Source organism: Artibeus jamaicensis, unplaced genomic scaffold (assembly GCF_021234435.1).
Source record: "Artibeus jamaicensis isolate MK-2021 breed Jamaican fruit bat unplaced genomic scaffold, CSHL_Jam_final scaffold_1964, whole genome shotgun sequence".
Classification (NCBI taxonomy): Eukaryota; Metazoa; Chordata; class Mammalia; order Chiroptera; family Phyllostomidae; genus Artibeus; species Artibeus jamaicensis.
Genome location: NW_026522030.1, coordinates 16,214,937 through 16,226,969, shown reverse-complemented (window position 1 = coordinate 16,226,969; position 12,033 = coordinate 16,214,937). Strand labels below are relative to the sequence as shown.

Genomic DNA, 12,033 nt, shown 5'->3' with positions numbered 1-12,033 from the left:
GATAAGTGCAACTGTCTACTGATATCAAGCCACAGAATAGCAGGAACTCATTAGGTTTATTTTTCTATTTCGCTCTGTCTCCACACCCCTTGAAGACAGTCTCTATGCTAAGGCTTCCTTATTTGTGGCCTAGGACAAGCCGTGCAACCATCCATTCTAAATCCCAGTTTCCTTTCATGTAACATGGGGGTGCAAATAGTAGCTCCTGCCTTACACGATTATTATGGGGATTCTTAAGGCACCGCTGGGGTACCTAGCACTGCCTAGCACATGGCAGGTGTTCAAAATACGTATGCTATTTACTAAATGGAGGAGAAAATAGTACCTTGTAATGGTATTTCCCCAAACCCTAAGATCTTTTGTGTTTCTAGAAAGTTATTACTTTATTTCAAACTGTGTATAAGTCCTTTTCTGAAATTGTAACTATAGGATGAGGCCTTGGACTAGACTCATGGGATAGTTTCCTACCCCGAGACTCCATCATTGTGGATATTTGATTCATAGCATTCACTTAGGGAAAATATTTTACTATTTCTTATCCCCACATTTCAGTAACTTGGCTGTCCTGGGTCAGCATCATGTAGAGTGCGGAGCTAGCATGGTGGAGTGGTACTCAGTGGAGTTTGGAGCCCAGGAGTTCATGTTTGAGCTTCAATACTTTTAGCCTGGTACCACCTGAGGTAAGTTACTTAACCTGAGCCTCAGTATCCACAACTATAAAATGAGGATAAAAGAATATCCAGAATTTCTGTCACGAAGAGGTAGTGAGTTGGTGCATATTATACCCCAGGGTCCTGGGTCTCCAGGAAACAATCTTTCTGCTGCTGCAGATGCCACTTTTCCGCCAGGTGTGTCTGCATGATTAAACATGGCCTCGCAGTGTTTTATCTTCACCCCGAACCGCAGGGATGGCTCCCGCCTCGCCTCGGTCTCAACACAAAGCTGACACAAGATTTTGAATTACACTCAGATTGGGTTACTATGAAGGCCTTAAATAAAATGCTTTGGCTAGAGACAGGCTGGGCTCATCCACAAATCAGTGACAAAAGTACCTGACTTCCCAAGAGCAAAGCAAATGATTCTGTGACTGACTTTACTTACCGAGGGATGAACGTGTGTGTTTTGTGCCAGTAGCACTCAAGTACATCTATCTCGGCAGCAGTCTCTCTCTCTTTTAGAGCTGTTGTGGCAAAGTTGTCAGCATGATGTGCTAAACTCAAGAAAATTGGATGTCCTAGGTATTATTATGTTTAGGGCATTCTAGCTGCAACCTCACGATTACTTTTGATTCTTGTCTTGGAGGGGCTTCTAACCTCTTTGGGGCTTGACCCGTCACTTTGCAGGCATTGACCTGTCACTGAGCTCAGCACACTGTTTTTATTTTTGCAAACCAGATAGGTTTAGTCTATGTTGTGGGGAAGGTGGTCAATTAAGAGGTTCAGGCAGAACCCACATTTTATTTTATTCATTTTTTTGTTGTTTCATTCATTGCTCCCCTTATCTTATTATCCACATTTCTCCTTCAGTCTCAAGAATGAATTTCCTCCTTATTAAGCCCTGCTGGCTGAAATGTAGGCTGCACCTGCTTGATTGTTTTGTGGCTTCTCTTGTGAGCAGAAAAAAAAATTGTGAAATTAACTCATATCCAAATCTGAAGCTTTTCTGAAAATTGACATGAACAAATTAGGTGTCCTGGGAATCAGCAATGTTCCATAATTAATAATCTTTTTATCTGGGTGAATAGGGAGATATTTAATAAGTTTTGCTGATGTTCTTTAGAAACAGTCCCTTCTTATTAAGCAGAATTGTACAATGGTGCTTCCCTAATTGGTGGTGTCTGGACCTTGACGGGGAAAGTGGGAAACAGAACTGCAAGTGATGAGCATGAGGAACTTCCAAGCCCTGGCTGGGTAGCTCAGTCAGTCAGAGTGTCCTCCCAAAATGCTAAGGTTTTGGGTTCAATACCTGGTCAGAACACATATAGGGAGCAACCAAGGAATGCATAAATAAGTGGAACAACAAATTGATGCCTTTCTCTCTCTCCCCACCCTTCTTCATTCTCTTTAAAATCAATCAGTAATTTTTTAAAACAACTTTTATTCAACAAAAGTTTAAAGATCTCCTGGAATATGCTGAACACTACACATATCTTGTATTTACCCCTTACAATGCTGACTCCAGTACAACTACAATAAAACAAAGGAATAGACAGAAACACAGCAAGGCACAGGGACTTAATCTAATTTATGTACTTGTTGTCACCTGGGTCCAGATCCACACCTGTCAGACTCTAAAATCAGTGCTCAAGTCCATAAACTGGGGCTTTTTCATGGAGATGCACAGTGACCTTTACTCCTGTGATGAGGTTTGTGGTTGAGCCAGGGAGGAAATCCTGCCATTCTGGTGGCATTCCATGGCATCAGGCTGCTGCATAGGTTTTTGGTGAACTTGGCCAGGTTTCAATCTGTAGGTTACAAGCTTGCATAGTATGGAGAGAAAGGACATTATTGGAGAGGTGAGGAGAAAGGAGAGGGTGTTGAAGCTAAGACAGACTTTAATCACTTCTTCCACTTTTCCTTGGAACGATTGTAAATATTCACCAGTGTTGCCATTCAGCACTGTGCTGGATGCTGTGAGAGGTGCAAAGACTTACAAGTCAACTCAGTCATGCAGTCTACAATCCGGAAGGAAATATAACACGTATACCTATGGAAAGTTAGCCAAGAACTATGGGGTTTGGCTGAAAGATGAAATGAGAGCACAAACGGGAAACCAGAGACTGGGAAGAGGCTGGGAGAGTGCCTTACCTCATCCTGTCATTGATGTCCTCATGTTGCCCATGATTAAACACCAACTCAATGGCTCAGCTAGTCAGCTACATGGTGAGCAAAGGCAAAAAGGAAATAAGGAAAGGCATTCATATGTATTTAGGGACCTCGGTTTAGCAGGGGACTACCTTTACAATAAGGTATATTGAGTTTTTGTTTGTTTTTCTTTAAGCATGGTACAATTTGAAAAGATAATACCTTGAGTTGATTTTCAAGAATAGTCTGTTTCACGCTGTGCTGGATTCTGGGCCAGAGGAAGTTGGTGCTGAGAGGACACAATTGGGATTCAAGAGGAAGGACTGAACAGGAGGCTGCACTGATTTAACAGAGTAAACAGAAAGCTTTTATCACCTCATCACTCCTGGAGATGGCACACAAACACAAAAAAGATGTGTTTTAGTCTAAGGGATTTAAACAAATAAGAAAAGTCATTTTAACATTCCCACCACTCCCACTTTAATCAGCTACTAAATCTTATTTGCTCTTCTAATTATCTTTTTTTTAATTTGTAGAGAGAGAGAGAGAAGCATCGGTTTGTTGTTCCACTTATTTTTGCATTCATTGTTTGATTCTTGTATGTGCCCTGATCTGGGATCAAACCCACAATGTTGGCATACTGGGACAACGTTCTACCCAACTGACCTACCTGGCCAGGGTCTCTTCTAATTATCTCTTGAATTCACTTACTTGTCTATCTCTGTTGCTTTATCCTTACCCCGAGGCACCTTCTCCCCTTGTCTGGATGATCACAGAACCCTTCAACTGGCCACCTCATCGTCATATTCACTCTTTTTTGGGGGGTGGGGGTAGATATACATTTTAATGTACATGTGCATTAAACTCTTGGAGGAATCGTGCAGCACTGCCAGCATTGGATGCATCCTAGGTTACAAATCTGCATGCTCCTTTGCATCTGGTCATGAGATGGTAGAACCTGTCATCTCGCCTTTATTGTTTACTATGACACCCACGTTATCTTCAAAATAAAGAAACATGCCATCTTTTCTCTGGTATGACTTTTGCTGTGAAATTACCACTGCTGGATGTACCTTCTTTCTGAGCTCTGGATGCCTTTTGGGCTGTCCATCACCATGTCACCTACACCAGCAGCAGGAAGTCTGTTCAGTTGTCCCTTGATCTCCTTCACAGAGGTGATATACAGAGTTTTGGGTTCTGTGTTGTCAGCACAGTTGATCACAGCTCCTATCTGAAGATCCAGGGAAATCTGGAATTTCACACCGAGCACCCACCACATCCTCACTTTGACATACTGAACTCTGGAAAGGAACTGAAAGGATCATATTTATTCTTGTCCCACTGTTCCAAGCCACTCTCTATATCTTGAACAATCCTTTATAAAAGCAAATCAGGGCATGGCAGTTTTCTTCTTAAAACCTTTTAATAGTTCACTAGTATTCTTAGAGAACTCATTCCAAACTTTTTAACATGGCCTACGTGGCCCTCTAGCCTCATCCCATGTCCCATTGCCAATGCTCTTCATGTTTTAGCCATGTGGCCATGCTTTGTCTTATTTCAGGTACTTCCCGTCTACTGTCCTCTTGGTCAGCGATCCAGTTCCTACTCCCCTCTTAAGTCCTTTGCATCCATAGATCACTTCTTAACAGGAGACTCTCCTGGCTCCCTAGACTGTTTACAAGTTAACCCCATTACAGGACTCAGAGAGACATTGTTTTTATCTCACTTGTAAGTATTTGTCTAATGTCATCTTTCCAAGAGACACTTGGGGGACAGTTGGTGAACAAAATGGTCATGGATTAGTGAAACTTACATTCTGGCAGCTAGAGAAAGATAAGGAAATATAATGAATTATAAAGTATGTTGGATCGCTAGTGGTATAGGTAAAATAGAAAGATGTAGAGTAAGATCAGGAATGCTAGATGAGGGAAGCAAGTTGCGATATTAAAGAGAATGGTCAGCATATCTCCACACCATGTGCAAATTAATTCAAGAAGTGCTATGTTAAATGTAAAAACTGTAACTTTAAAGCTATAATTTTGTATAAAGCCTGGCATGAAATAGTAAGGCCTCAATACATGTTTATCAAAGAGACAAGTGGGCAGTATTGCCATTATTATTATTATTATTATTATTATTATTATTATTATACTCACTTGAAATTCTAAGTTTGCCTCCATTGCAGAATATAGGCAATCCTCCCATGATTGCACAGCCACGCAGGCAAAGCCAGGCTGGCACAAGTGTCGTCGGAACCCTTCTCTGAAGCCTCTCATAGAGAACAGGAGTTCCTCTCACTTCTTTTTCCTGTCTCTTGTGAAACCCCAAGAGTACCCAGCAGAGCTAATTCATTAACCTGTCATGAGGGCACATGAACTTCCTGGCAGGGATTCCTGAGGGTGCCCAAGGACCTGGGATCTAATGACAAAAACAAACCTACTCTGTTCCAGAGAGTTGACCTGAGGATAGATTGGTATCTCAACTCATGGCTTCTCTTCTCTTCTCTTCTCTTCTCTTCTCTTCTCTTCTCTTCTCTTCTCTTCTCTTCTCTTCTCTTCTCTTCTCTTCTCTTCTCTTCTCTTCTCTTCTCTTCTCTTCTCTTCTCGAAAACAAACAACCTGGCTTTTGGGCAGCTTAGCTTTAAATTGGAAAATGCAGCCTTGCCTGGCAGAATGACAGTATCATAGCCTCCCCACTGCATGGAACAGCTCGTGAAATACATCCCTGCAGGCAAGGCCATAAAAGGCTGTCTAATATCCTGCAACCACCACCCACTAAAGGACCTCCTGTACATTTTATTTGGAATTCTACTTTATGAATGTGTTTCCTCTCTTCTCCAGCAATTTCTCACCCTTGATTGATCTTTTGTTTGTGTGGGGGGTAGGGTTTCCTTTCCACTTAATTAGTGATTCCATCTTTAGGTCATTAGAAACAACCATGGTCCTGGAGATGAGGACCAGATGAGGATTCAAAGGGAAATGTAGAAGAACCAGTGACTAGGAAGTCTGAAAAGGCAGTCTGGCCCATCTGACCTTAATAAGATAAATTCCCTTTCTAGGCTGTTTCAGGGGGCCAGGTTTAATTAGGGGCTCTCATCTATCTCTTCTCTCTACTTGTCTCAAAAATACAAAAACTGGATTGAAGCCAGCTCATGCATGGGTCTAATCTCTTCTTACCTAGATGATAGCTGTCCCCAGTAAGTCTGCCTAACTCCAGTAATCACCTACCACCATCCGTCTGACATTCTGTAAGCCAAAGGAAATGGGGAGAATCTTCACCTTTAACCTACTCAGTGCTGCAACATAGGTCACAGTGACCACATCGTTGTAAAGTTTGTTGTTAACTGCAGTCACTTTGGAAATTCTATTTGAAATTTTATAATCAGAGCCAGACGAAAGAGAATGCAAATACTCAAGTATGTTTAAGAATCATATTCACTGCTTTTCAGTTGAGAGCAATGGAGACATATTCTCTGCCTATTTTCTTCCCACGCTTGAAGCTGAGCGCAACTTTCCCTGGAACTTACCTGGTGTCTGCCCTTCTGGGGTGGGTGCCTGCATGCGTGTCCCTGTGTCCTGTGTCCTGTGTGGTGTTCTTGTTCGTGCTTCAGGGCATCAAGGTTTCAGTTTAACTGAGCGCCAACACCTCATTTCTTTCCAGCCTTTGATTTTATTGAAGGAAACATTAACTATGTTTTAATTAAGAAAAGCTCTTTGTGCTTTGCTACTTCTTCCAGCTGTGGCTTTTTTTTTCCTGGTGGAAAATTAGGGGTAACCAATATCAACAATTTAAAAACTAGGACAATGTTCCGCCAGTCTGGGCATACGTTTTCCTGTTAAGCACTTCCCCTGGTGGTGGCCCATAGGATGATCTCAGGCAGGTCTTCCCATCAGCCATTTAGACAATAGCGTGCTCCCGGCTTGCTTCCCAACATCAGGCCATCTGCTGCTCTTTGTGTTCAGTGGCATCCTTCTGCTCTGTGTCGCTTTGAAAAGGCTAGCCTCTAACAGAGAAAGCTTACTTTTAAGAAGTGGATATTTTTCCCCTACTTCACTTTAGCTTTTGTTATATTTAATTAAGGAACATATTTTTTAAAGCAGCAATCTAAACTTTTTTTTTAACAATCAAAAAGACCCAGAGATAGAATTTAGTGGAATAATTTTGCCTTTCAACGTTACATTTTGAAATATGTTCTGGTTTACATTTTGATTTCCAGGCCTTCCTGACACTTTATTTTTCATTGCTGTTTGGGTCCAAGGTGCAGTGAATCTGACCTGGATGGAGTAAGCAGAAGGGACTGACCCAAGACCTACATTAGGACTGGGCCGGGATCTAAGGGACTGACCCACCCAGGGCAAGTGTGATATCAAATGATGGAGCTCACCGTTAGTGCCAACATCTGTCACCTACTATGTGCTGGGTACCGTGCAAGGTGCTAAGGGTACAGTGCTGAGCAAGATAAACGTGGCCCTGGCCACATGGAGCAAAGCTTCCTGCCATTCTAGAAAAGGAACAGATGCTAAACAATTATACAATAAACATTATGGAGGAGGAGGATGAAGTTGTATAATAGAGAGATAGGAACCAGTCAGGCAGTAAAGGAAACTTTCCCACTGAAAATGGTGTTTAACTGCAGGCCTGAGGGAGGGGCAGATATTTGCTGGGCAAATACGAAGGCAGAAGGAGTACTTGAGGGGGTGGATGTGAGAGGCCCCGGATGTGACGAAGAGCTTGGCATGTTGCACAAATTCAGTGAGTGGCTGAAGTACAGGAAGGTTGGGGGTGGGCAGGGGGTGGTGATTGTTATAAAATGGGACTGGAGAGGTTTAAGAGAGTCAAAAATTATTGTTGCATAGACATTAGCCAGGTGACGTTCTGCCTCAGTTCTGAAAGACCCAGCAGCAGGGACCCAGACATCAAGTAATACTCAAGTGACAAGAGGCAAAACGGCCGTCTCAAAGACTGTCCAGTCAGGTTCGGGGCAGAAGTGTGAGCCAGGCGTGTTCTGTGCTTGAAGGACTCCTAGAGGTAAATGGGAAAGCTGAACCCTAGTCACTGAGTGGGGTCCAGACAGCAATGCAGGCTCAGAGAGAGACTGAGGTTTTATGAAAGGGATTCATTGGATTAAAAAAGTAGGGATAAAGCTAATGACTGGTCACAAGAACCAGGCCAGTGTATGATGGGAGCCCTGAGGGAATCAGCAATGACATTTGGGTCTAAAAAGCCATTTGTGAACAAGGTGGAGGCCCAGGTATCCTCCCAGGGTTCCTGGGTCCTGTGTATTTTGTGGAGATTTGACTCAATGCTGGATTTCCCTGGTTTATGGGTTTTATGCCCTTTATATCTCTCTGCCTTAATGTGGGCTAGTTCAAGGACGGGACAGTGAATTTAGCTATGAGATACTATGGAAGGGGACAGGTTAGAGAAAAAAGGGTGTACCAATGCCACCCTCCTATCATACATGGGTTTCACACTGTCACTCTTTACAAGCTTTGAAAAGCATCTCTAAAACTCAACAATGCCAGGTATTTCTCTCGAAAGCCTCAGTAGCACCATCGTAAATCCCATGCCATCTCGTGATGAAATCTGTTTTGTACTCATCTACAATCCCATTTAATTTGTCCCTTAATGTCTCTGTTAATTTTTTTTAAAAAAAGGATTTCCAGTGTCAGAGAAATTAAATGCAAATGGTGATCCTGCTTGGAGATAATGTACTGAATAGAAATGATCCCGAACAGTGGGAGGCGGGGGTGCTCTGTGTCACCAAGGAGGTGACTGCCTGGTTCACCTGTGCTAACGATGGGGATTGTGGATAACTCATTACATATTTTTGATATATTTTATTTTACATAAAATGTAACTCTCACAACTCATATTTTCTTACCTTTTCTACTGAAATCCCCCACGTATACCTTACCTCCAAATAAGACTTGGGTCACGTAAAAATTAAGCTTCATTTTTCCCCCATTCTAGACATCATCTCATTTTAATCTTACATCACCTAATTCTGAAGAATGGCCTTATAGAAAGTTTCACCATGCTGAATGTTGTAAAACTCACAGCAGAGTCATCTTTGACATGGCCTGGGGATGGATTGTGTTGTCACATTCTTGCTTCCAGAGTCCCCTGACACCAGGGGAAAGTGCAGTGCTCCGTGGCCCAGAATCTCAGTAAATAGTCAGTACTCTGTACCAGACAAATTAAACAGTGGCCAGGGAGGGGTGGGGAGAATATTCTGCAAGGAATACTGCTCAGTACCTCTGGTGGTCCCAGTTGAGAACTGTTTTCCTGCTGGGGTTAATAATTAACCCACACCGAAGTCCTCCACCTTCCGACTGGTGAGCTGGGGTCTTTTCATTTTGGTGGGTAGGAACAGAAAGTATTCTTGGCCCTGTGTGAGCCCCGATGATTATTCTCTCTGGCCCTTAGGTCGTTTCTTCCCATGCTTGTCAGTACATGTGCTGTGGGCTTCAGGGGACCCTCTGCAGAGCCACCCAGCTCTCTGTGCGGGGTTCTCTGGTGCTCTGCCGTGGGAACGCCAGTTGCTTGGGCCTCCCCACATTCCCAGCTCCGCCAGCCACCTTTCTGAGTTCCCCCTCTCTGTGTGTGGCCTGCAGGCTCTCTCCAGGAAGGCAACTAGAGCGCTCACAGGGCTCACTTCTTTTAGTTCCCATCTTTAGGGATCACTGCTCTTCATTGCCTCAAGTTTAATGCCTGGAATACCATTGTCTCATTTATTTTGTCTGTATTTTTCAGTTGTGTCAGGCGTGAAATCCAGTCACAGTCATTTCCTCTTGGCTGGAAGCAAAATCCCTCTAGGGCTATTTTAAGGTTGTTTAAGATTGTTTTCTGCCTGGCTTTTTGAGGCTCTGTTTTGTATGATAATAAACGCATAAAGAGTAATCTGGCCCTGGCTGGTGTAGCTCAGTGGATTGAGCACGGGCCTGCGAACCAGAGTATCGCGCGATTCAATTCCCAGTCAGGGCACATGCCTGGGTTGTGGGCCAGTTCCCAGAGGGGGACACACGAGAGGCAACCATACATCGGTATTTCTCTCCCTATCTCCTTCCCTTCCCCTCTAAAGATAAATAAATTAAATCTTTAAAAAAAAAAAGTAATCTGATAGTAAATTTTTACTTTGTGGCAAAATGAAAATTTAAAACTTTTTTCCTGAAGTTATTTTTTTTCTGTGTCACTAATTTAATTTACAGTCATTTTAGTTTCCCTGAAAAGAAATTTTTAGAATTAAGAAAATTTTACCTACAAGTCACTTTCAAGTTAATTAAATTGTTATGGACACTTAATTTAGTAATGAATGGAGTTGTGAAAATCTGACATTTTTAGGTATATACTTACATATTTAGTTATTTGGTTTTGCATAGTTTGGGTGCCTTTCTGTTCACTTCCTTTATTTTCATGGGCTCTTAAATAGCTCACGGGCACTGGAGACTGGGCCTATGTAGTACCTAACATATAAAACATCTCCACTTTCCTTTGGAGTCCGGAGTGATAGTAACAACCACTTACAGGAGCTTTGGTGTGACCCCAATAATGGCCTCTGAACTTGAGATGCCCTTCACTTCCCCAAATGTCAGTAAGGCGCCTCAGTAATTTTCTCTCTTAGAGAGAGGTTTGTCCTGTTTGGCTCAACTGTGACCTTTATCCCAGGTGGAGCAAGTTCATCACCACCTCAAAGTTTCTCATGTTCTAGGGGCTCAGCTCTCTGTCCTAAATTAGTGGTTCTCCACCAGGGGCCATATCCACCCCTGTTGCTCTCCCCCCTTGAAGCAGATAGCTTGGCAGTGTCTGGGGACATTTTTAGTTGCCACAACTTGGGAGCAAAGGGGGTTGCTACTGTCGGTATCTTATAGGTAGTTGTAACAAAACATTCATCAGGGTTCAGTGTAGCCCTTGTTATTGGTATGGAGTCTGTCACACATAATGTTAAAATTGATCAGAGAAAGTTTCACTCAACGTGTCCAAAGTTAGTCTCTCAAAATGAAAAGGAAATGTATTTTCTAGTTTCAATCTGGAAAAGGCGAGGAAGGACCTAGTTCAGGGAAAAACACATTAGAAAACATTAACACGAATTCATGACCTTTAAGAAAAGTACAGTTGGCCATTCTCAGGCACTCTCTATATCACAGCCCGTAGGAACCATTGGAAAGGCACAGGGATACGAGACAAATGATGCCAGACACATGTTAAGGAAGTCTTGCTCTGCGTAGAGAATCGGAGATGAAGTAAACAATTTTTTTTTATCTGGCCTTGGAAATTTCATAAAAATCTAAAATCTCAACTGTGTTGTTTTGGTTTTTAAAGAGGATCCAAAATCAAGTCAACTCCTAATAGAATGTTTTCAGTTCAAAAGGACAAGTCTGTAAAACAATCGGCTGTTGTGCAGATATTCCATCTCGTAAGTTAAGAGAGTGTATTATGCTGTCAGTGTTTTGTACTTGGAACACGCACACACATGTGCACACACAGGCACGGGACTGAAGGAATCAGCGAGGGGGGGGATCAGCGATGTATTAATCCAAAGTAGTTAATAGCCATGTAGCAAAGGGAACCAGGGCAAAGAGTGGTCACAGCAGAGGTTAGTGCCTCAGTACAAATGTCAGCAAGGACAGAAACAAATAAGACCTAAAGTTGCAAACCAGGAGGATGGGGCATGGAAAGAGGTGATCCATGCAGAAGGGACACTACCAAATGTTTTGCAGCCGCAACTGTTTCAGGGCACGAGGGCAGTCTGCTGGGTTGAGGCACTGTGAAGCACCAGGCAGCTAGAATTCTGCTGATTAGTTAGGTGCACAGGGCTCCCTATCTGGGCATTTGGTCTCTACGGCTGTTCATGGCTGGCATATATTATTTTCTTTTCCCTGGAATGATTATTTGACGTAACTGTGTTGTAGATCACTATTTTGCATTGTTTGTATACAGCTTGCCTTATCTACAGGGTTGCTGATATTCTTATGTAAATACTCAAGGGACCACTAAACATATGGTCTTACACCCTGCTACATATTTCTGTTTCAGCCTGGACAGTCGCGGATGGTGCAGCCTCGCTACATGGTGTAAGAAATGGCTGTAGGAAGCAACACCCAGCGAAGTTATTCCATCATCCCGTGTTTTATATTTGTTGAGGTATGTGTATTTTTTTACCTTTATGGATAAGTTGAAATAAAGTAGCAATTTTTGTGCTGAGAACTTGGATTAAAATTATTTAATC

General features: G+C 42.7%; 1 protein-coding gene and 1 pseudogene across 3 annotated transcripts in view; one reads left to right on the top strand and one right to left on the bottom strand.

The window, feature by feature from the left end:
- PLPPR1 (phospholipid phosphatase related 1) overlaps positions 1-12,033 on the top strand; it is a 228,965-nt gene that overhangs the window by 109,118 nt on the left and 107,814 nt on the right. For all 3 annotated transcript variants that reach the window (XM_037140814.2, XM_037140813.2, XM_037140812.2), the window contains exon 2: positions 11,841-11,948. In XM_037140814.2, coding sequence (XP_036996709.1) covers positions 11,886-11,948 — 63 coding nt within the window. In that variant the 5' untranslated portion in view covers positions 11,841-11,885. The remainder of the gene's footprint in view (positions 1-11,840; positions 11,949-12,033) is intronic.
- Positions 3,648-4,097, bottom strand: LOC128626018 (60S ribosomal protein L23-like; annotated as a pseudogene).